The 24,057-nt window shown below is 34.4% G+C and overlaps 1 protein-coding gene across 6 annotated transcripts in view; it reads left to right on the plus strand.

Annotated features, from left to right (window-relative positions):
- The window catches only part of LOC109840472 (anaphase-promoting complex subunit 4), a 47,188-nt gene that overhangs the window by 5,108 nt on the left and 18,023 nt on the right, over positions 1–24,057 (plus strand). For all 6 annotated transcript variants that reach the window (XR_002246928.1, XM_020409134.1, XM_020409138.1 and 3 more), the window contains exons 4-11: positions 2,781–2,872; positions 6,601–6,684; positions 11,619–11,831; positions 18,091–18,174; positions 20,008–20,198; positions 20,487–20,647; positions 20,740–20,840; positions 20,920–20,994. Coding sequence is in view for 5 of the 6 variants with exons in the window: in XM_020409134.1 (XP_020264723.1) it covers positions 2,781–2,872; positions 6,601–6,684; positions 11,619–11,831; positions 18,091–18,174; positions 20,008–20,198; positions 20,487–20,647; positions 20,740–20,840; positions 20,920–20,994 (1,001 nt within the window). In the remaining variant the exon portion in view is untranslated. The remainder of the gene's footprint in view (positions 1–2,780; positions 2,873–6,600; positions 6,685–11,618; positions 11,832–18,090; positions 18,175–20,007; positions 20,199–20,486; positions 20,648–20,739; positions 20,841–20,919; positions 20,995–24,057) is intronic.

A 24,057-nucleotide genomic window follows, 5' to 3' on the forward strand; every position in this document is an offset into this window, starting at 1 on the left:
CTATACCCCGTGTTTCATGTGTGCGTCACGTGCTCTATAATACTAGTACTATATAAATGGAAAGATAATGATGACATCACTCATTTGAAACGACGAAGGATGAGAATACTGTATAACTAAAATTTTGAGCTAGTTATATGAATGCTCTTTCCCATTCAACTTGAAAGAGATTCACCTCCCTTTTTTAATTAGCAACTTGCTCAATGACCTTGTGAAATGCCTATATGCATCTACTTAAATACACTTGTTTGGTTATATTCTATCATTGTTCTTCCTATCAGTCAGTATTCACATGCCTTGACTATCTTATCTTATTCCTTTTATATTATCCTTTAATGAAGCTACCTCTTGCTTCGTAAGATAAACTCATCTCTTATCCTAATTTAGTATCTGCTCATCCATATCAACATTTCTTAGTTAGCTATAGTCTTTTCTGCATTTCTTTTGACGCATTGATGTTGTATGACCTATATATTTTAGTGTTAATGTATCCGATGGAAAGATACTAGATGGAAGTGCATCCTTACACAAAAGAACCCAACAAATTACTATTGTGCCTTTCATGAAATTTTTTAGTATAAGGATATTATAGAGGGCGTAAGACCTATTTTTTTCCCAACAGAAATAATTGCTTGAAGATTTCTTCAAGTACAAGAAGGAAATGGGTTGAACATTTGCCATGAGGCATCTTTGAGATATCATTCCAACCGTGTGGTTTACATAGGCAAATGCAACTTCTTAAAAGGCAACACCAAGTATTCATATATCTTCTATCATCTTTCTAATTGTAACTGGACATACAAAGTAACGGTAGGCTTTAGTTTTTCAACTTCTCACTCCATTCTTTCCTTTGTTCTTAGGGTGTGTTTGGCAACTTCACACTAATCTAATTAAGGCCTTAACCGGGTTAGGATTGAACCAAGATAAGTGTGGTCGAAAGATAACCTAGATAAGGGTATCTTTTTTGAACTAAAAAAACTAGTCCAATCTTGTACAAGTTTTTGCTAAACGCAGTTTAAGCCTTTATCCAAGATACTGCCCTTATCCAAGTTAGTGGATGAGTTGCCAAACAAACTTTATAAGTAAAAGAAAACAAATATTCTTAATTAAGTTAGTTTGAGATGTAATTTGACTCCCAACTATTAAATAGAAGGACTCAAATCTGTCTGCGGTAAGTCTCAACATTAATATGAAATGTTTGAACTTTGTACTGTGCATGTTAAAACTTTATGGGCTCAACATTTGCTTTGTGCATCTTTGAGGAGTTTGTGATAAAACATAAACTTGTGAAATTTATATTATATAGAGAAGTCCCTTTTCCACCAAATAGATGTGAGCACCGTAGCTTGTTTGCGGTCATATGGTAAAGCAATATTGAATTGTGGAATGTATTATTCTTGGTTGCCATTCGAATAGAACATATGTTTCATTATTTTGAAAATTTGAGATTTACATGGAGTAGGTGGAGACAAAAAGTATTACTTTATTAGCCTATTCTATTAGGCATGACCTTTACTTTGGAGGGACAATATAATCTATACTTGGATGCTATATTTTCTCTTATCTAGTTTAAGAAATGTATTTATGCTTCTCTAGTGATATGAATGACACTCTTGAATACTCATGCTTCAATGCCCTTGTGAGATGTCTTTTGAGGTCCTCTAGGAGCCATTAAGTTTCTTCTTCGTTTCCCAAGTGTTGATCATTATAACCTTGTTGTATTAAAGTCTTGATCTACATTTGTTGCTCTAACTATCACCACAATACCCAACTCTATGATTTTATGACCATAAAGCCATGGAAGCAAGTAGTGACCAACTTATATCTCATTAGGACTCCATAGAGTTCATAGCTTGATTGGGATGTGAACTGAGGTCTCTTGACACGACAATGTTTGTTATCTGGGAAAATTAATCTTGCTATTTTCTAGTCTAGTATGCTTTAAACTCTTTACGGAGGATTATTTAAATGAACCGCAGCAGTAACTTAGTCTTGTCTGTAATTAGACAGTTTTTAAGACATGTAGCATTATACTTCCACGGCTTACTTCCTTGACACCTAGTTTTCCAATGAAAAGGAAAGAGAATTCCATGTTGAGGGACTATGCAAAAAGGTGTAAATGAGATAATGCTCACTATTTGATAAAGCTATGCTATCTTGGTTCACTTTATTCCACAATCATATCCCTTTAATATCATTCAGTCCACCTATTGGTTGAAAAATTTATAATCTCATATTCCCCTACATGGAGAAATACTTCCAACTCAAATTTACTTTGTGAATTTCTTTGCCAAATAAGTTGAGATGTTAATTAGCTCATATTAGGTCCGATTGATGCTTGATTCCACTTTTGTTATATTTGGGTGAATGCCCCTTTTGGAGGCTTTAAGGATTTCTAATGAATCACATCTAACCATTATTTGTTGTATACACATAAAAAAAATCCCTCCCTACTAAACTTCAGGTAGCAATGCAAATATTGAAAGCACTAATGGTGCATCTAAAAGTAGGGGTATGCTTGTCGATTTTACCAACTATTATCTTGTTTGACAAATATAATTAGTGATAAAAGTCTTTTTTTTTTCTTATGAGTTTTTGGTTCATGATGCTTGTAATTGTTATTAGTATTCTCATTGGACTCTCATCATGCAATGATTTATCTATGGAAGCGTTAATCTTCTTAGCAGGCTCTCTTTTTAGTTGTTCACTTGAAGAGTTATAGTTGTAAGAGTGACAATATTTTTTGAGTGTTCATAGCATTTCATGTTACTTTCTGTTAGGGAAATGTGTTACATCTCTTTGTTGGCGTCCTGATGGCAAAGCAATAGCTATAGGCCTAGAAGATGGCTTGATCTCACTGCATGATGTTGAGGTAGATTCTGCAAACACTTCAAGATGCAAAAGCTAAAATTTATTATTATTATGGGTTAAAATGTTGATGCCTTCTCATAACTTAGAGTTTCTTGACTTATCCGTGTGGCTAGCAAGTGGCGGATGTAGAAAATTTTTCTTTTTTGTGTGTGCGTTGGGTGGGGGGGGACAGGCGGACAATAAGTATCTATTCATCTTAAAATAGAAATATAATATTATAAACTATAATATCTGATGAAGATGTACTTGACTACTTGATACACTTTATTAGCTCAATTGAGCCTATTTGATGGTTGAAAAGTTAAATATAGTTTTACTTCCCAATAGACTAATTTAATTTCCTGCTAACTTATTTAGTGTTTTTAGATAGCTTGAGATGCACTTTTTAACATTTAGCGGGTGTGGGGTAGGGGTGGAGGCATTGTTGTAAATGTTACAAGGATTTATATGCAAATTATAAATTTTCAGGGGTGTGCACCAATACACCTATTTAAATCTGCCTCTGTAGCTAAACATTTTATTTCTACTCGATTCTTTGAGGAAAAAGTGAGTACGAGGTGGATACTCATTTTACTAAATGAGCTACCAAGACATAGATTAGTGGTAAGGTTTATCTTGGTAGTGAAACCAGAGGTGGATCCTACCACTTCCTTTTCTTGGTAATTCATTTTGCTAAATTAGATGATAACTCATATCCAATATCTCCTTTTAAGTACTAGCTTATTTCTTTATTATTGCATTAAAAGATCTAATGTATTTTTTTCATTAATTAGTCAACAAGTTGTTTGCTCTTTAATCAAACCTTTTTCTTCTAGATTGAGAGTATTCTTTGCACTTCGTTTTAGAATTATGATCTAACTTCATGATGTTTCTGTTGTTTGCCATTCTCATTGAAAGCCTTCCATTTTTGACTATTTCTAGCGTATTGCGTAAACAATTTATTTGTTCTCGTTGTTGCAAAAAGCCCCACAAAGTCTTATTTAAGTTGAGTGGTTCCCATGAGTATTTAACTCCATATGAAAGTTAATTCACATCCCTAGGCAACTTTAAAGGCAATCCTTTTGGGTGTGGGGGATGGGGAAGGGTTCACCAATCAACTTGTAGTGAGCGAAAGCAGGATAAGGTCCTATTGTGCTCTATTTCATGAAATGCAATCATAGTATAAACAACTCTCTTTTCATTTTAGTGGTAGTACTCCCTAGCTGCTATCGTTTTGCACCTCTCGATAGTTTAACAATATGTGGTTCTCTTATAATAAAAGCTACTTTAACAACTTTGTCATCTTCACTTTTTTTAGTATGATAGTTGATTCATTGACTTCATACGAGTGTAGTATTTGTTGTCTATGAAGTGAAGCATTCTTGGTTTTTTGGTTTCTGCTGTTATAATTTTTAATTTTTTGTTCAATATATCTTGCTAATTTTAACAGTTGAGTCGCTTAACTTCTTTTTCTCACAGACTTGTTTTGCATGTTATGCGTTTTCGTATTTAGATGCATCTTAGTTCTTATATGGGAGTTTGTCTCTTTTCTGCAAACAAAAGTTTTCTAGTTCATTGGTGTTCGTCTCTTTTCCGCAAACAAAAGTTTTCCAGTTCTACACATTTTGTATGAATTCTAAAATTATCAAATTGAATAATGAAATTATTAAACCTTAAGAAGTTCATTCTTGTTTTTAATTTGTAAAATTACATTTGGAAGCCACATGTTGTTGACAGGGTTAATTTCACAAAACCCCCATGAACTTTGGGGGTTGTTACATATGAACCCCTTGAACTATGGGGTGTCTCACAAAACCCCCCCAAACTTTATCTTATTTCTCATAACCCCCTTAATGTAATTTGCAAATAACTAAAATGTTTGAGTAAAAAATCTCAAACTTTGTCCTTTGTCGTTTACACGCAACATACTCCTTTCCCAAAATTTTGAGTTTTTTCTCTCAAGAAAATTTTAGTTATTTGCAAATTATAGGACGGAGGGCTATGTGAGATGAGGTAAAGTTTAGGATGGTTTTGTGAGACACCCCATAGTTCCCGGGGGTTAAGTGAGAAAACAAAGTTAAGGGGGTTATGTGCTACACCCCCCAAAGTTCAGGGGGGTTTTGTGAAATTAACCCTTTCTAACATAGTTACTATATATATCTAATATGCTTAAAATTTTAATTATTGTATATAAATTTTGAAACACATAAATTGTTGGCCTTTCACTTTTAACTGTCTTCCTTTTAATTTTCTTATATTTAATATGTTTGATCAATACTAAATCTGTCTTAAGGTCTAGGCCCTACCTCCCACTTCATTCTACCTTTTGCTTTCCACAATAATATTGGGTGTATGTACAACATTTATACATAGCTGTCATATGGGTAATGATTATTTATAATCATATCAAATACGTGGTGGATACCTGATGTTATGGATGATATTTACTTGAGGGCTCATTGATTCTATAAATAGTGACATAATATAGACTTCTCCAGGTAGAAGTATTCAAAGGCTCACTTCTACATTGTTGGATGCTAAAAAGAACCACAACCTACTGGCTAAGCAACCATTTTTGACCTTATTTTTCTTTTCATTAATGGAAATGATTATGTTTGTAACTGAACCATTTTGTCTCGTTAAAATTCTCGATTTTCTCTTTCAAGTCTCTACTAAGTGCAATCACCAAAGTAGAAAAAACCAAACATTTTCCAAATTGTATTTAGATTGATTTCAGGAGAAGTTTACTAATCTTGTGACATGCAGCATTGCTTGCTATTTCCTACATTCTCAAAAATCTCCATGTATGCCTTACTATAGCTGCCTACTATTTATATATCCTATGCAAATTTAGGTTCTTCCTACAAGGTATTTTTATTTGTTACTTAACCTACCATGTCTATTGCTGTTGTTTCCCAACTTCTTTACAATACTTGTCCCTCATCCTACACTTTCTAGGCCTATCACCTCCAGCTCTATTGTAATCTTTAATATATTCACCTTGTTTCCTGTGTTTCTGTTTATAGTTTGCACAATATAAAATTGTGTATTTTTGGTTTGCTTGTTTATTAGATGTCTTGAATTTTTAGGGCTCGCACTAGACATCACTTCTTAGGAAGCTTTTTCCATTATCCTTATCACTTAACCTTTATTACTTGTATTAAATTTGATCTCATAAAATAACAACTATCAAGTACCATGGTATGGACTAAAATGATGTTGCGTTTATGTGTGGTGAGTTTTATGTCTAAAAATTACTTGTATCATATCGATGCTCTTTATGATTAACCCAATTATTTTTCCTCAATGCCTGCCACATCATTTTTTTGGTTAGGTGCATATTTTATGATTAACCTTCTAAGCTAAACCTATCGACCTGACCATAAATGTTATGGCTGGCAGTTTCACAAGTGGCGTGTAGGATCTCGTTTTTGTATTCTCAAGGAGCATATTAATTATATCAGAGCATTAATTTTTCATTATAAAAAAAACATTACTAGTATCATATTGATGCTTTTTAGAAGATGCCAATCTCTTCATTATCCTTCTTAGTTCTCCCATAGATCTGTATTCATCTCCATATTGAACTTCATCACATGTTTACTTGTGGAAGTAACCATGCCTTTTCTTTTATCTTTTATATTGTCGTTGACTGCATATGATACAAACATCGTTTAGTGCTTTAACTGGTAATACAATGAGTATACTTGCTAAACTAACAGTTTTCCTTGTTACTGATGTATATTGTAGAATGGAAAGTTGTTACGGAGCATCAAGCTACACAATGTGGCTGTTACTTGTCTTAATTGGGTGGAAGATGGGGAATTGATGAAGGTTCGCTTTCTGAAGCCGTTTGTGCTCTTTTGATTTGTGGAAAATAATTCATAATTAAGATAAAAGAGCAAATAGATGGACATTAATCACAAAATTTTGATAGGGTCTAACTATGCGCTTTTGCCTTATTATTTTATGAATTCATTGGATAATCTTTGTGCAAATTAATGTCGAATGAAAACTTTTATTAAACTATATCTATATATATTGAGAATGATGGGTATGAGGTGTCAGCTCATTTTACGAAATGAGTTACTAGGGGATAGAATGGTGAGGTCCACACCTTTTGATGTGACTATCAAGGTCAGCCTCACTGCATGGCTCTCTCTTGGTATCTAATTTAGCAAAATGAGCGAAGGTAGTAAAAGTCGGATAAATAGAGGACATTTTCCTCCTTCCTATTGTTATTTAGAGGGTAAAATGGTAATTTCACAAGTGGATTTTATCCACTTCTTTCTTTTTCATTTCTTATTTCTAGAACATTCTAAATCATGACATGAGAATAGGATTTGAACTCACATAATCAAAATTTTATACTTCCAATAGAAAATTTTATTTTCATAAATTCGTTTCTTTTCTTTTTTTTTCCTTTCTTATCTTTAGAACATTCTATATCATGACAGGAGAATACTCATCTAATTAAAATTTAATATTCTCATGTTTCGTTTTTGTTTTAATCACTTACTCCAATTATATTATCCTCATTAAGAAAACTACTCAAAAAAATTGTGTTAAGAACATATTTAATTGCTAAATAACAGTTCACAATACATTTAATATGTATAATATAAGATAACTTCATAAAAAAGGAAATCAAGGCCTATGAATTAAAAAAAAAGAAAAATGTATAATAAGATTATTGTATACGTATTTAATATTTTTGCACGGGCAAATGTATATATGGGTTTGATGGTTATGAGGTGACGGCTCATCTAGCAAAATGAGTTACCAAGAGATAGATGGTTTTGATGTGACAAGTAGGGTGAGTCTCATCATGTAGTTATCTCTTGGTAGCTCATTTAGCGCGCGCGCACACACATATATATAACTTTAGTAGTAGACATACATGAGCAATAGATAAGTTTCTACTCCTAATATTACTATTACTGCTGGCAAGGAAGAAATGATGGACTTGATGTCAAGCAACCTATTTCGGTAAAGACATTTTAGTGAACCAAAAAGATGTCATATAAAATATCATATATTCGGGAGGCCTAAGGTTGACAGCCCCAAATTATCATATACAGCCCTGAAAATTATAGGTTAACCATCCAATCATCCTCTGATAAAGTTGACAGCCTTGGCTACTGAAAAGCTAAACTTCAAATCAGAGTCTCCTTCCTGTTTCTGTTACATGGTATCACACACTATTTTCAACATGTCCTAATTTAAATCTCATCTTGGATTTAAAAGTATCTTCTTTGTTAATGAGTGCCATCTATTCGGGAGGCCTAAGGTCTCACGTGAATGGGAATATTATTTTTATGTTTGCTTTAGAGTACATCGTTAGCTCACAATCCATGTGCTTTTATCCCTGAAAAGTTTTATTACCGAAGCTTCGAGTTTTCCTGTGAAAGTTTGATTCTTGTACTTGTAAGAATTGATTGATAGATTAGATAGTGCAATCTGAAAGTTTTACTTGAGTTCAAAGCAAAGAGGAACTAAACTTTGTGGGACCTGGCCTCACTATCATGTACACATATGGTTGCTATTGAGTTCTATTTTACTTTTACCTGCATGGATTTTCTTATCAAATTGAGTTGAATTTTTTATATCCAGGAAATTAGCCTGATCCTAATTTATATTCAACTTTAGTTCCAACTCACCCTCAAACATATTACCTCTGGTCCATGAACAATATTTGGAAAAATTCTGAAAATAGACCACATTTGCTAAATATTTAGCAAAATCGACCATTTTGCTAAATATTTAGCAAAATCGACCTCTTTTTGGCCTGTTGGCCAAAAGGAGGCCGATTTTCAAAAAATTGGCCTGAAAACATACGGGACTACTAGTCCCGTATGTTTTCAACACACTAAGTAGAGATTAGAAAACATACGGGACTAGTAGTCCCGTATGTTTTCTGTGAGGCTTCTCCTGGCTCACCAAAATGTACGGGACTACTAGTACCGTACATTTTGCAGAGACAATTTCCCTTGCAACCAAGTATACGGGACTAGTAGTCCCGTAAAATTTACAGAGGCTTTTGCCTCGGCAATCAAATATACGGGACTAATAGTCCCGTATATTTTGCAGCAAAAATACGGGACTACTAGTCCCGTATTTTTGCTGGGCAGAGGCAAAACATGCACAAAACATGCATGACCCTCTAGCTGAGCATACAACCCTCTAAAAAATACACATTATCACAACACAATACATTATCACAACACAATATATTATCACAAAACAATACATCATCACAACATCACATCCAAAATTCAACCAAAATTCACATCAGCACAAAATAATTCAAACTGCATTAAGTCTAACCATACGATAATATGTAGCTTAAGTAGAATAAATCCAAATGCATCAATAAATCCATACGATAATAATCTACATGGAAAAGCTAACAAAGGAAAAATCCACCCCTCCCCCGTTGTCTCGGCCTTCGCACCCGCTGAGATCGTCGGCGACCCCCTTCGTCTTGAGCTTGTATATGCTCGCTCTCCGGTTGTGTGTGGGGTTGTGACGGACCAGCTCGTTGTGACGGACCAGCCTGTTGTGACGGGCCAGCTTCATCGTCGTGCGTGCAAGATCTATCACGTCTACGGTGGCGCACATATGTAGTATCGCGGTTTCAAAACCAGTCTCTCCCATGCCCAAACTTGTAACAATGTCAAATAGCCTTTGAGCTCTTTATTTTGCATTAAAGCAACCTTTGACATTTCTCGATATAGATATGCTAAAACAGCACTACCCCAGGATAATGTCCCACACACGTCAAAGTCTTCGAGAAGTGGTAACCACCTATTGAAAAATGTGGAAGTTAGTCAGATTTTCTAAAAATAGTGAGAAAAAATATCTTCTTATCAAATAGATCTTTTTTGAAAGTGATATCCTCAGGTCGATCGAAATTAGGACCAGGCTCAACTAACTCAGCTTGTGAGTTATTTACCCACTCATCATTTTCAAACTCTTCGGGTAACGGTTCTTCAGACTCTACATAATCGTTGTTCACGCAATATGCATTCATCCAACTTGCATCATCATTGTTCTCTCCAGTTGCGAACTGCATACTATCAAGACGTTCCTCCTCAGACTCAACATCTTCACTATCATCATCAGCATTTACATATTCGTCATCTTCTTTTATAGAACCACCAACCAGTAAATCAACTAAAATATCATCATACACGTTGTGAAACATGTAACTTGACGTTGCAGCTGCGTCATTTTTTAAGTGCAAGGCACTTTGAGATAATGATATTTGACTTTCAAGCATGCGAGAGAACTCTCCGTGAGCATACGAAACTTCGACAACCCCAGACTTTGGAATATTTTCAATGAACAACTCAATTGCGATTTGTTTATCTGCAAGTTGTATCATGTCATTCAATTATTCATCAGTGGTGATCTTTACTGCAATTGTTCTTTTTTCATTTATTGGACAATTACAAAAGACCTTAATGGCATTTTCGGCATGATTAATTCTGGTAACTCTGTATATTTGCTCCATCATTCCATCGAAATTATAATTTCTAGACAACATGAACATTTTCCTAGAGCCTCCATCATATATAGGCAAATTATTCATTCCAACACTCAATTTCCCATTGAATAAGCAAATAATCGGAATTCCATTCGCCATTTTAACTGAAGAATTAAAATTTGACGTATACAAATTAGATATTTTACAAATTGATGATCATAATTCATTATTTCCTCTAGATATACCTCTAAATATACATATTAACTAAACGAAATTGGAGAAATTTATAAAAAAAATTAACATTGTTACCTTGTCGAAATCAGATTTCGTTGGCGTCGGAGATCAAGCTCGGCGTCAGATTTGAGGGAGGAGGGGGTGAGTTGGCTTTGGGAGAGAGATTGGGTTTGGGAGAGATGGAGATTGGTTTGGGAGAGATGGAGATTGGGTTTGTGTGTGGAATTAGGGTTTGGGAGAGATTTCAATGGGTTTGGGAGGGATTGAGATGGGTTTGGGAGTGAGGGTGAAGAGATTGAGATGGGTTTGGGAGTGAAGGTGGAGAGAGAAGGTGGGGAGAGAAGGTGGAGAGAGATTGAGATTCTAAGGGGAATAGCGGAATTTAGGACAGAGCGGTTATATATGTCGACATTTATACGGGACTAGTAGTCCCGTATAAATGGTTCTCGTGGCTCTGCAAAATGTACGGAAATTGGTGAGCCACGAGAAGCCTCACAGAAAACATACGGAACTACTAGTCCCGTATGTTTTCTAATCTCTAATTAGTGTATTGAAAACATACGGGACTAGTAGTCCCGTACGTTTTCAGGCCAATTTTTTGAAAATCGACATCTTTTTGGCCAACCGGCCAAAAAGAGGTCAATTTTGCTAAATATTTAGCAAAATGGTCGATTTTGCTAAATATTTAGCAAATGTGGTCTATTTTCAGAAATTTTCCACAATATTTACGTTGGCAAAGTATTTAGGAATTCTATCTCCTTTTGAGGGAGACTTAGAAGAATAATTCACAGTGTGATTTGGTCATTCATACTTAAAGCATTATCTTTGATACCCCTAGAAGATTCTAGATAAATATAGAAAACCATATATCTGTGGAAAATTCTACTTGAAGGCAATTTTAAAGGTTTTATAATGTAATACATCATGCTTTGCTCATATCTGTTCAGTTTTGATATTCTACTTTCATGGTCAAGGTCATATGCTTACTGCTCTCCATTTCAAAGTTAACACTACATATTTATATACTAAGAGCTTTTGCTTGCAGGTAGACCGTACTATGCGCTTCTTTCCACCCCCTCCTAGGATCCCTCGGATGCCTGGACTTGTTTCTGGTGACAATGGACTTATGGATGATCCAGAAGATCTATTTCAAGATCTTTTAGATTCTTCACATCAACATTTTAACATCCTTTGCAGTGGAGATAAGGATGGCTTTATTTGCTTCAGTATATTTGGAATTTTTCCAATTGGGAAGATTGTAAGTTGACATATAAATTTGTTTGAACTTTTATTTTGCTCCCTTTGTATTTATGGCTAATGTATAACTTATGGTCTCCTTCCTTGGATTAAAAAAAGGCTCTAAATTAGTCTCAGATTTAAAATATTTCATGCATGTTCAGGCATGGAACATAATAAATCCTTAATTTTTAATGGTTCGCCTTAGATGCTATCCCATAACCTTGCTTGCTATTGTCTTTGAGACTTCATTGTCTTTGAGACTTCATGCTCCCATTTCTTTTTCCTAATAAAAGTGGTCCAACCTAAGTAATTGGTAAAATTGGAAATATTTTAATCACCATAACTAAGAAAACCCAAAGGCCCTTTTAGATAATTTGCATGAATATAACAACATTTAGAAGTCTTGAATTGTCGATGTTCCTTGGGAACTTGAAGTTTATTTAATTTAGCTAGGTTTCTACCAGCGTGAATTTTTTTTCTCTAGAATTTTTATGGTTATGTACTTTATACTGACCCTGGTCCTCTCCTTGTGCACAGTTTAGAAGAAAAGATTTAAGGTTTTGTACGTGAGAAATTTATGCCCGTAGTCTGATACACTTTGTCCAAACCTCAATAAAAAGGGCGCAAAAGTATTTCTGGTAGTTAGTTTCAATGATCCCTTCCACCGCTGCACTAAAACTCCAAATATATGGTGAGAGTGGAGGGTTGTAATTTTATACTCTTTAACATTCCCTTGCAGGTTGAGGTTCCATTTGTGGGCCGAATCCTGGACTCACATAAAGGTTCTTTTTTAAAATGCGCTTTAGAAATTTGCGGTCAATAAAATTCGAATTCGGCTAGCTCCCTTACCATGTCAAAATGTCTCCGTTACTGCACTAAAACTCTTAAGTTGTGGTGAGGGTGAAGGGTTATATTTTATAATAGTCATAATTGGTTGACTTTCTCATGTGTCTCCTGATGTACTCAAGAAACTTTATCAGATAGTTGAAACCCTCTTGCATTCTTTTATGGATATTGGAGCTCACTGGCAGATCATTTGTGTGTATCAAATGGTTTGGAAGAAACAATGATATCCAATTCGTGATTTAGAAATGCTCCTAGTGGAGGTTTAATGTTTTGAAATTGCACAATCTTTTACTAGACATGCCAAAACTTGCGTTCTTTAGATTATCTTTTAATAGCTAATTCACACTTACAACAACCACCACCACCACAACCACTAAGCCTTTATCCTAAATGTTTAGAATCGGCTACATGAATTCTATTTTTTTATTCTATTCTGTTACGGGTCATTTCCTCCGTTACGTTAGTCTTAATCATATATTTCTTAATTGTTTCTGACCAAGTCATTCGAGGTCGACCTCTAGATCTCTTAGCCCCATTAACTCTAATATTATCAATTTTCTTAATCGGAGTACCAAGTGGTCTCCTTTGTACATGACCAAATCATCTTAATCTATTCTTTCTCATTTTATCCTCAATAGGCGCAACCTCTAATTTACGACGGATGCACTCATTTCTTATCCTATCTTTTCATGTATACCCACAAGATCATCACAACATTCTTATTTCTGCTACACATTAGTTGAACATGTTTTTTAATTGTCCAACACTCTGAACCATAAAACATAGTTGGTCTTATAACCGTTCTATAAAAAATTTCCTTTTAGTTTTATTGGTATTCTACGATCACATAAGACTCTCGAAGCACTCCTCCATTTTAACCATCCCGATTTGATTCGATGCACAACATCATCCTCTATCTCACCATCATGCCTAATGATAGATCCTAAATAGCAAAAATAATTAGTTTTAGGTATTTCTTGGCTATCAATATGTTCCATAGGCTCTCTTTCTTTCCTACTTTTACTAAAAATACATTCCATATATTCTTTTTTGTTCTACTAATTCTAAAACCTTTAGACTCGAGCTTGTCTCTATTTTTCTACTTTAGAAATAAAACATTTTCTAGTTTTATTAACTAATAATCTAATACTATATCATCAGCAAATAACATACATCATAGGACTTCATCCTAAATGTGCTTAGTAAGTTGGTTTATAACTAATGCAAAAAGATTAGGACTTAAGCTGGCCCTTGGTGTAAATCTATGGTAATGAAAAATGGTTTAGTCTCTCATTCATTAGTTTTTACTCTAGTTGTTACTCTATCATATATATTTTTAATCACATTTATATATATACTAGATACATGTTTCTTTTCTAACACCCACCACATTACCTCTGTTGGTACTCTATCATAAGCTTTTTCTAGATCGATAAAAGGCATATGTAGATCCTTTCTCTTCTCTCTATTTCTCTCTATCAACCGTTTCAAAATATGTATAGGTTCTATAGTTAACCTCACAAACATAAAACCAAGTTGATTTTCGGATATGGATGTCTATTTTCTTAGTCTTTGCTCAATTACCCTCTCCCAAAGTTTCATAGTATGACTCATGAGTTTTATACCTCGACAAAGTTTCATAGTATGACTCATGAGTTTTATACCTCGATAATTTGAACAACTTTGTATATCCCCTTTATTCTTATATATCGGTATCAAAATACTATACCTCGATAATTTGAACAACTTTGTATATCCCCTTTATTCTTATATATCGGTATCAAAATACTAATTCTCTACTCATCCGATATTCTTTTCGTCTCGTTAATCTTATTAAATAGTTTAGTTAATCATTCTGAGCCTATATCTCCAAAACATTTCCAAACTTTAATAAGGATATCGTTCGGTCCTACGGCTCATTCACTTTTTATTTTCTTTAGAGCATCTTTAACCTCGCTAATCCTATTTTTTTTGACAATATCTATAGTTCCTATCATTCACTATATGGTCAAAATCTCTATTTGGCTCAATTGTTTGATTATCATTAAATAATTGATAAAAGTAACCTCTCCATCTCTCTTTTATTTCCTCGTCGGCCACTAGAAATCTTTGATCCTCACTTTTAATACACCTAATATTACCCAAATCTCTACTATTCCTTTCTCTAATCTTAGCAAGCTTATATATCTTTCTCTACCTCCTTAGATTTTAACTTCTTATAAATTTTTTATAAGTCTTGTATTTATTCTCACTAATCGTTTTTTTGCTTTCTTCCTTACTAGTTTATATTTTTTTAAGTTTTTCCTACTCTTACACTTTTGTCACTCTTTATATAAAGGTTTCTTCTCTCTAAAAACATTTTGCACAATCTCATTCCACCACCAGTTCTCCTTACCGTCTAATCTACAACCTTTAGATTATTCTAGTATATCTTTAGCCACTTTTTTAATACAAGAAGACATGCTATTCCACATAATATTAATCTCATTATATATGTTCCATATATCTTCTTTTATTATCTTATCTTTAAATTATATTAAATTCTCTCCTTTTAAATTCCACCATTTAGTTTAGTCTTTTGTTCATGTTAGTTTTTCTACATAACTTTTTAATAGATATGTCTAAGACCATCAATCTATGTTGTGTACTTACGCTCTCTCCTGGTATAACTTTACAATTATTGCATATTAACCTAGCCGCCATTCTAGTAAGAAAAAAGTTTATTTGACTATTATTAAAATCACTTTTAAAGGTTATTAAGTGTTCATCCCTTTTTCTAAAAAGTGTATTTGCTATTATCAAATTATACGATATTGCGAACTCTAGAATTGATTTATCCATATCGTTTTTATCTCTATACCCGAAACCTCCATGTATCCTCTTATATCTGTTATTATCCTTACCAACCTGTCCATTAAGATCCCCTCCTATAAGTAATTTCTCTCCAAATGAGATTCATTATATTAATTCATCTAATCTATCCCAAAATTTCCTTTTAGTACTTTAGGGCAAGCCTATTTGTGGCGCGAAAGTACTAATAATATTAATAACCTCTACATCTAGGACAACTTTTATTAGTATTATTCTATCTCCAACTCTTCTTACATCTACCATACTTTCTTTTATTAATTATCTACAAAGAACTCCCACTCCATTGCTATTCTTCTTTTTTCCCGTATACCAAAGTTTATATCTGATCTTTTCAATTTCTCTAGATTTTCACCTATCAATTTAGTTTCTTGTAAACAAATTATATTTATCTTTTTTCTAATCATGACATCCACTAATTTTATTATCTTTCCGGTAAGTGTACCTATATTCCAAGTAACTAATCTAACTCTATTTTCTTGTAAAAGTCTCATACCATTTTCCTTCTTAGATCATTCTAGTCTATGCCTAATATTATTAGGTATCCTATTAGAGAATTGTAGATTCTTCATACTTAGAACACTCTTGATTACTTGTCATTACACCGGGGTGATATCGATGTAATGCGTCGCTTTCGGGGTATGCCCTAGCAAATCACCCTTGCTTACTTATCATTGCATCAGGGTAGGATCGATGCAACGCGTTGTGGTTGAGACGTCTTAATGTGTATATAATAGGATTTATTTTACATGTGAATCTGACTATGTTTTACGCTGGCTGTCGGCTACCTAACACAACCCTCTTCCTTTAGTTTCATTGGTATTCTACGATCACACTTAAATATCTTATATCCCCACTTTGCGCATATACCCTTGTTTGTTTTCAGTAGCACTTATGTACCCTAAAGTTCTTAAAACTGACACCTTATAAATTTCCTTACTTTGCCCTTGTATACTGTTATTTGTTTTTAGTAACACTTATCATGGTTTTAAATGTCGGTCGAAATGTCGGATCAGAGGGTAGAGCGACACGGATATAGCCATTTCAAGTCGGATATCGTTTTTGAGGTCCATGTCGGACATATTACGGACATATCGGCCGATTTTTAGCCTTGAAAAATCGAAAAAGGCTGATCTTTTTATTTTTTATTTTTTAAAAGTTAATAAGTATTAGGTTTTGGGTTTAGTACTCAAAAGCCAAACCTGATTAATTCTTTTTTTAGCCTTTTGTTCCCATAGTAACCCGATAGCATATAATACAGATTAGGGCAAAGAAAAAAATATTGCTCTTTTCCGCCGCGATCTCCTCTCGTTCGTCTTCGTCTCTACAAATTAAAATTGAGAATACATAAAAGCGTGATGTAAACAACAAGTTGAACCGTAGCTTGAGATCAATTCAAAGTCTAACACTTTATGTCAATTTTATGCAATGCACTTTACTTTATGTTAATTTTATGCAAGGCACTTCGAAAGTTCTAGTTTGACAATGTGTATTTTATTTATTTGTTAGCATAATATTCTAATGTTTACCTTCAAGAAATGGAAAACGACTAGTGTATTGATGATGAATACTCAACTCAAGTAGGATAAATTATAACAAGATAAGTGTATTCCATCTTGATGACCAAAATTGAGTCGGAATCCATCCGATATTTAGTATATGTCCCCTGACATAACCCCAATTTTCGCTATCCGACATGAATTTTAGCTGTCCGACATGAATCCGATATTCGACATTTAAAACTTTGGCACTTATATACCCAAAAGTTTTTAAAATTGATACTTTAGTACCTTCTGTTATGCAAATGTGAGGATATTCCTCCGAATATTCCCATGTGACACTCACATGCTAATTTCATAATTTTTTTACCCTTAAGGTTTGTTGAATTTACTGTTTAATCTTAGTTCTATTTTGAACCTACCCGTGTTTTGTCTTAGAACAGAATGGGTATAATTATGAATTCAACAAACATTAAAAGTAAGAGAGTTCTAAAATTAGCATGTGAGTGTCACATGAAAATATTCAGAGGAATATTCTCTCATTTGCTTTGCAGAAGGTGCCAAATTTAACAACTCCAGAGTATACAAGTGCTACCAAAAACTAGTGTAGGCATCAAAGTGCAAGGTAGGGTAAAGTGTAAGGTATTTAAGTGCTAATTAGCCTTTTTCAATATACTATTTTAACTCCTGTGTAGCTAAACGAAGGGATATACTACTTCTATTATACATCTTTGGTCCCCCCCCCGCTCTCTCTCTCTCTAGGTCAGACCAGAAAACCAAAAAAAAGAAGAAGAAAAGATAAAGGAAAAAGAATGTACCTTGTTTTGTTAATTTTCTTCTAAGAGATAAGTGAAGTAAATTTGTCGTATAAGTATTATAAACTTAAGTATCCCACTGTTGTAATTTATTGAGCTCAATGGGACAAGAAATATGTCTATGCCAAGCCTAAAGTTTGCCGTTTTTTATATTTTACATAAATCACTTTTGATGATCTTTATGCTGTTGTGACCTGACATGTTGCTTCAATTTTTCTTGTTTGGCACCTCTCGAACCTGTGGAACTCAGAACATTCACACGCTCAAGCTCTTTTTTCAAAATCGTTTTCTTGAACTGTCTACATACGAATTGGCAAATGCATCTATTCAGAAGGTATTTCATTTACAGATGGTTCGGATACTTACTATTATTTTAAATTTCATATTTCACATCCATGATCCATTGCTGCAATAATGTTCAACATCTATTACTAATTTGTTTTTAATGTGTATATAGCAAAATGATAGGTGGCCTGCCTTTGGTATTGACATTTATATTTCTTTAACTATTGGACACTATCCCTAAGCTGTTTTGTTTTTCTTAACATTTTATTATTCATCTACTGTTTAGTGTTGCAAATGGGATGATTACAAGCAATGAATAAATATGTCTTTTGGACGTGTTAATGCTACTTAAGGTACAAAGTTCTGTTGACTTTCACTGGATTGTTGTAAATGTAAAATCTTGATTTTACTTGAGGCCTCCCCTAATCCTTTTGAGAAAAACAAAAGAAACTCATTGTTTACCTATTCTGCTTAGTTTTAAGAATATAGAGAAAAGATAGGTGGCAAGCCATTTGTATTCACATTTATGATCTTTGACTATGGATCCATATCTCTAAATTGTTTTGATCTCAATCCTTTTCTTTTCTTCATCTTCTGTTCAGTGTTGCAAATGGGTCAAGTGACATTTATAATCTTTAACTATGGATCCATATCTCTAAAATGTTTTGATCTTAATCATCTTCTTTCATCACGTTCTGTTGCAAAAGGGTCGAGTGCTAACAACATATGGTATGCCTTTTCGACATGTGCACTTGTTGACTTCCACTGGATTGATTATTAATGAAAATAAGTGATACTCTTTTTCTTTCTTTTATGAATTGTAAACTTCCAACACTCCTTTGTTTTGATTGTAGCTTCTTATGTACTAGCACATTGTATTGCCTACAAGAATAAACATATTAAAATCAGTCGGCTTAATTGCACTTTGATACCTCAAAATTTCATCCATTTTGAACTTATTCACCAAAGTTTTTAGGTTTTTTTTTGGTGTGCCTATTTGATACCCTACTGTTTCAGCATGTTGGACTTTGGTAATCCACTACTTAAATTTTTTTGTTCAAATTAGATTATGTGCTTCAGTGCTTAAGACATAATCTGTTTTGGACATTTATCCCCCTGTAGTCATTGTAAAAGTTCCCTTATCCATCAATTCTTCTTGATTGATCTGTTTTCACCCTTACACATTAACTCCATAGACCTAATTCTAATCCTTCTTTCTGAAAAGTGAAATTAGGTCAATGTAAAGTTGGGTGGAAGAAGAGACAGAGGTTGTTTATAATGACTAGAGGGGTATAAATGTCCAAATTAGTTGGTCTTACAGATATCATGCAAGGTGCTTTCTTCCCAAAATTTGGACGTGTATATTTAAGATGCATTCTTAAATGCTCTCATTTCTGACAGATTATTCATGGTCAACAAATAAAGTAAGATGTAAATTTTACATCTTGAGTCTTGCTATTGAAGGTCAAACACAGAAAACTCTGTTGTGGGACATAAGACTTGTATTTGTATTTGTATCATTTTGTATATTGCTCTCTATCCCACCATCTCTCTTACTCTATGACATTAAATGTTATTTTTATTATGAGTCTTTTGAGGGAATGGAAAATGTTATATTGTTTCCTGGAACTAATCCAAGTCAACTGTATATTGGTTCAAGATTGTCAGTAAATATTGTGTTGCTGGATGCAAGTCTATAGCTTAGTTGATCACTTGCTCTTTTCTCATTGTTTTTGCTTATTTTACTACCTCATGTTTATAGAGGGTCTTTTTTATCATGCCAAAGACACATTTGTTGCATTTCTTTTTGTGTTTTTTTCCCTTGAGAAAAGCTGGATACATCTTAACAGGGTTTCTCTTTGATGATTGTGGCTGTAATCAGGTTGCCTTTTCAAAAAATCTTCGTGAACTGGTGGTGGTTAGCTTTGGAGAATTGTCTGAGGAAATCTGTACAGAAAAAGACAAGCGTACAGACGCACATGAAACAGCTCGACTTGCGAAATCCACATTCAACAATGCTCCTTTGGTTGGACTGCACTGTTTTCTTCTCGATACATCTATATTTTCTAGTAGGTAATCAGGAATCAACTTTTGATTAATAATGTAATAAAGCTTTTCCACATGTAAACCACTTGATTTTTGTACAGTTTTAAAAAAGCAAACACTTGAGCTTGCACTTCTTTTGTTGAAAGACAAACGCTAGTATATTTTGCATCATTCTCAATGCTGAGAATTTCATTCTCCTACAATGGTATGGTAGCATTTTTCCAACACGCAATCATCTATTTTTGACATAGCACACCTAAATTTGGACTATATTTTTTTGCTTTCCCATTAAGAGTTTAAGTTTTGTTTTAACAGGAAAATTGAGCTTCATAAGGTGGCCGTGCAGGGTTCAAATATTGAAAATTTGTTAGAGGTCGTCCGTACATCCCTATCAGTGATGTCCAAGCACTGGTCTGGTGCCATGAATTCATTTCATGACAAGTTTGACTCCTTGGCTACTTTGATTGAAAGCCATGGTAATAGTTTTCCATGTAATTAAAGTCATACTTGACGTTCTTGGAGTGACATTTCCGGTACCATTTCATTTTATTATATGTATTTTGTGTAGGGCTGGAATCAAGTCCACAGGATGAGTTTTTAAGCCTCTTATTTGGTGCACGAACAAGTCCCCCACTTCATCAGTTTCTTGTTAACTCACTTGGTGAATCGGTATCTCCCTATTAAAAACGACTGTTAGATTAGCTTATCTTTATGTCAGCAATCACTGGATGCAGTTCCTTCTAAACAGGGTCTAAAGCGTGTGGCTAAGGCCCTTGACGGCGCTGGGAAGGAGCTGCATCTGATTGTACGTGAACATCTTCAGGTACATTTTTAGCCTCCATTCATTTTTTCTTCTTACACACACACATAGCTATGTGTGTGTGTGTACATATATATACGTATACATACATACATATAGATATATAGATATGTATATGTATATATATATAGGTATATATATACATATCTATATGTGTGTGTGTGTGTTTTTGTGTGTGTGTGTGTGTGTGTATATATATATATATGAAAAATGTTCCTAAGGTGACGCCTTAGATAATCATCTAAGGATGCGGTCTAAAATCACATGATTGAGCTACATTGTGGATGATCCGCTCCGTTGAACTTGATCTACATATTTTAAAACCTCAATACACCAAGTTTGGGGTGAACCTATCGTCGTTTGACACTCCGTCGAGCCATGTGAAAAGTTCTATTCATTCGAAACCGTTAAAATTAATACGAGTGGATGAAGGGTCTCCGTCGAGCCATGTGAAAAGTTCTATTCATTCGAAACCGTTAAAATTAATACGAGTGGATGAAGGGTCAAACGATGATGAGTCCACCCCAAACTTGGTGTGTTGGGGTTTTAGAATATATAGATCAAGTTCAACGGAGCGGATCATCCACAATGTAGCTCAATCATGTGCCAAGTGAATGTGGTCCCACATTTAAATGAGTGGAGGGAGATGTGACACCTTACTACCAAGCATAATTTTTTGTGCTTGGTACCAAGCATACCCATATTTCTCTCTCTCTCTCTATATATATATACACACACACACACACACACACGCTTATAAATACACACATATACATACATACATGAATACATATGTATATATGTATGTATGTGTGTGTGTGTGTATATATGTATGTATATATATATATATACACACACATGTATACATGTATATGCGCGCGCGTGTGTGTATATATACATATATGTGTGGGTGGGTGGGTGGGGGTGTGTGCATCCCTTTTCATGTGGTTTTCGATGTAAGGTCTTGATTTTTGATTGAAAATTGAGTGTGATATTGTAAAAGCCATAAAGCGGAGAAGAGGACCTGCATATGTTTATGTCAAAATGATCTGCTATGTACAAAACTGAGAATGCTAGAGATCAATGTTTTGGAAAGCGCTAGGCGCTTTTGGGTGCTGGACATGTCGCCTAGCACCCAGGCAGACGTCTAAATGGCATGTAGGCTTTTTTAGCAGCAAGAAAGGAAGGGATTTTTTTTTCTTTTTGAAGATTCAAGATCCTATCCTCACCGTCTTATCTCTGAGATGAACTTGGATTGAGTTCTATATCATCCATTTTAACCTGACCTGTTCTCTTCACCGGGCAATAAACTCCTTTTTGATGTGGTGAGTCCATGTAAGGCGCTCTTAAGAATTAGGCGGCAGCCTAGGTATTGCTTAGACCAAGGTGGGTGCCTAGGTGGTCTCTGAGACTTTTTTTCTAAAAATAGTGCTAGAGATAGGGAAAAGAAAAGCATGACCTTGGAGACAAGTTTTTGTATCTAGCCTTGTGCATGGGAAGATGAGAATTCTTTTCTCTTTACAGGAAAGGCAAAACCTTGTTAGCCTCTCTCTAGCCAAACATTATATATCTTAATATAATTCCTAATGCAAAAAGAATGCCTAAAGAGTCTAGGGAGACTAGGGAGCTCGTCATTATACACAAAAAATAGGAGATCGATCTCAAACATGGAGCTAGCACTTTAAACTGGAGCCATACCATGGTAAGTGCTACAGTTGGAAATCTGCTGTCTGAGGTTCTGTTGCATGTGCTATTTCAAGTTAGTTTTAGTTCATCCCATCCTGTTTTTCCTAATTACGAGTTTGGAGCATAAGTGCCTAATGGCATCAAATTCAACTCGATTGGCGGACCAAAAACCTGTGTAGCCCAATGTTTGAAAAAGCTTTATGAAGCGTGTTCCGAGGCTTGATTCAAAGCATTTTGAAGGATAATTGCTTTGAAGTGCAAGAAAAGCATTTTGTCCCTGGAAGCAGACACTTCGTTCCTTAAAGCATAACAAACAACAGGATTCATGCCTTATGAAGTGTTTCTCATTTGAAGCACTCATCTCAGACATGATAGCATGGCAGAAAATATTTTTAACTTAAATATTAAAATGCCTCGATCTCTTCATTTTCTTTTCTCCAGTCTTGAAGATTTCCCTTTTTCTTGTTATAGAAATTAAAAAATTAAAGCAATTATCTTATCTAATCTTATTACATGTTTGCTTCTTTTTATGATCTGGATGAATATTTCTTCTGCTAATTCGACTCGTGTTTAGACATAACTTTATGGACATGTATGAGAGAACCATGGAGCTATAGAGGTGAAGGGATAGGCAGATTCCAATGATGTACGTAAACTAGAAAGGCCAAGACCCAATACAACATATCTTTCTGCTAATTCATACTAGACACGACCAATGAACCACATCAGCATATGAAACCTTGTTTAATGGGTCTCTTTTCTTCTGTGTTTACCGACTAGTGGCTGAACCAGGGTTTCCACAATTTTTCTTTCAACGGAACTGTTATTTTCTGCTTGAATATATTATGTCTCACTTTACAAAGCTTTGGTCTGATCCTTCCTAAAATGGTTGCCAGCCATATGCTATATCTCCCAAATAATATATTTCGATTTTAGATCTCCTTTTATCCTCTCTTTTTCTGTTTTCTATTCTTCAGCCTCTTCTATGTATTATAATATCTTTTGTTGATTATTTTTTTTATTTTGCAACATAATCATCATTTGCTGATAAAAAATGTATATGCACTTTGTAGACGAGTAAACTAGGTAATGGGAAACCATGGGAATGCCTATATTTAATTTTTTATCAGCACATTTAACAAATTAAATGTCCAAAGTGGTTATGTGTGTCTGTCAACTTATTTTGCTAAATGAGCTACCAAGAGTGGTGAGGTCAACACCTTTTGATGTGACTAGCAAGATGGATCTCACGACATGGCTCTCATGTCCAAAGTGGTTATGTGTGTCTGTCAACTTATTTTGCTAAATGAGCTACCAAGAGTGGTGAGGTCAACACCTTTTGATGTGACTAGCAAGATGGATCTCACGACATGGCTCTCA

This window comes from Asparagus officinalis, chromosome 5, assembly GCF_001876935.1.
Source record: "Asparagus officinalis chromosome 5, Aspof.V1, whole genome shotgun sequence".
NCBI lineage: Eukaryota > Viridiplantae > Streptophyta > Magnoliopsida > Asparagales > Asparagaceae > Asparagus > Asparagus officinalis.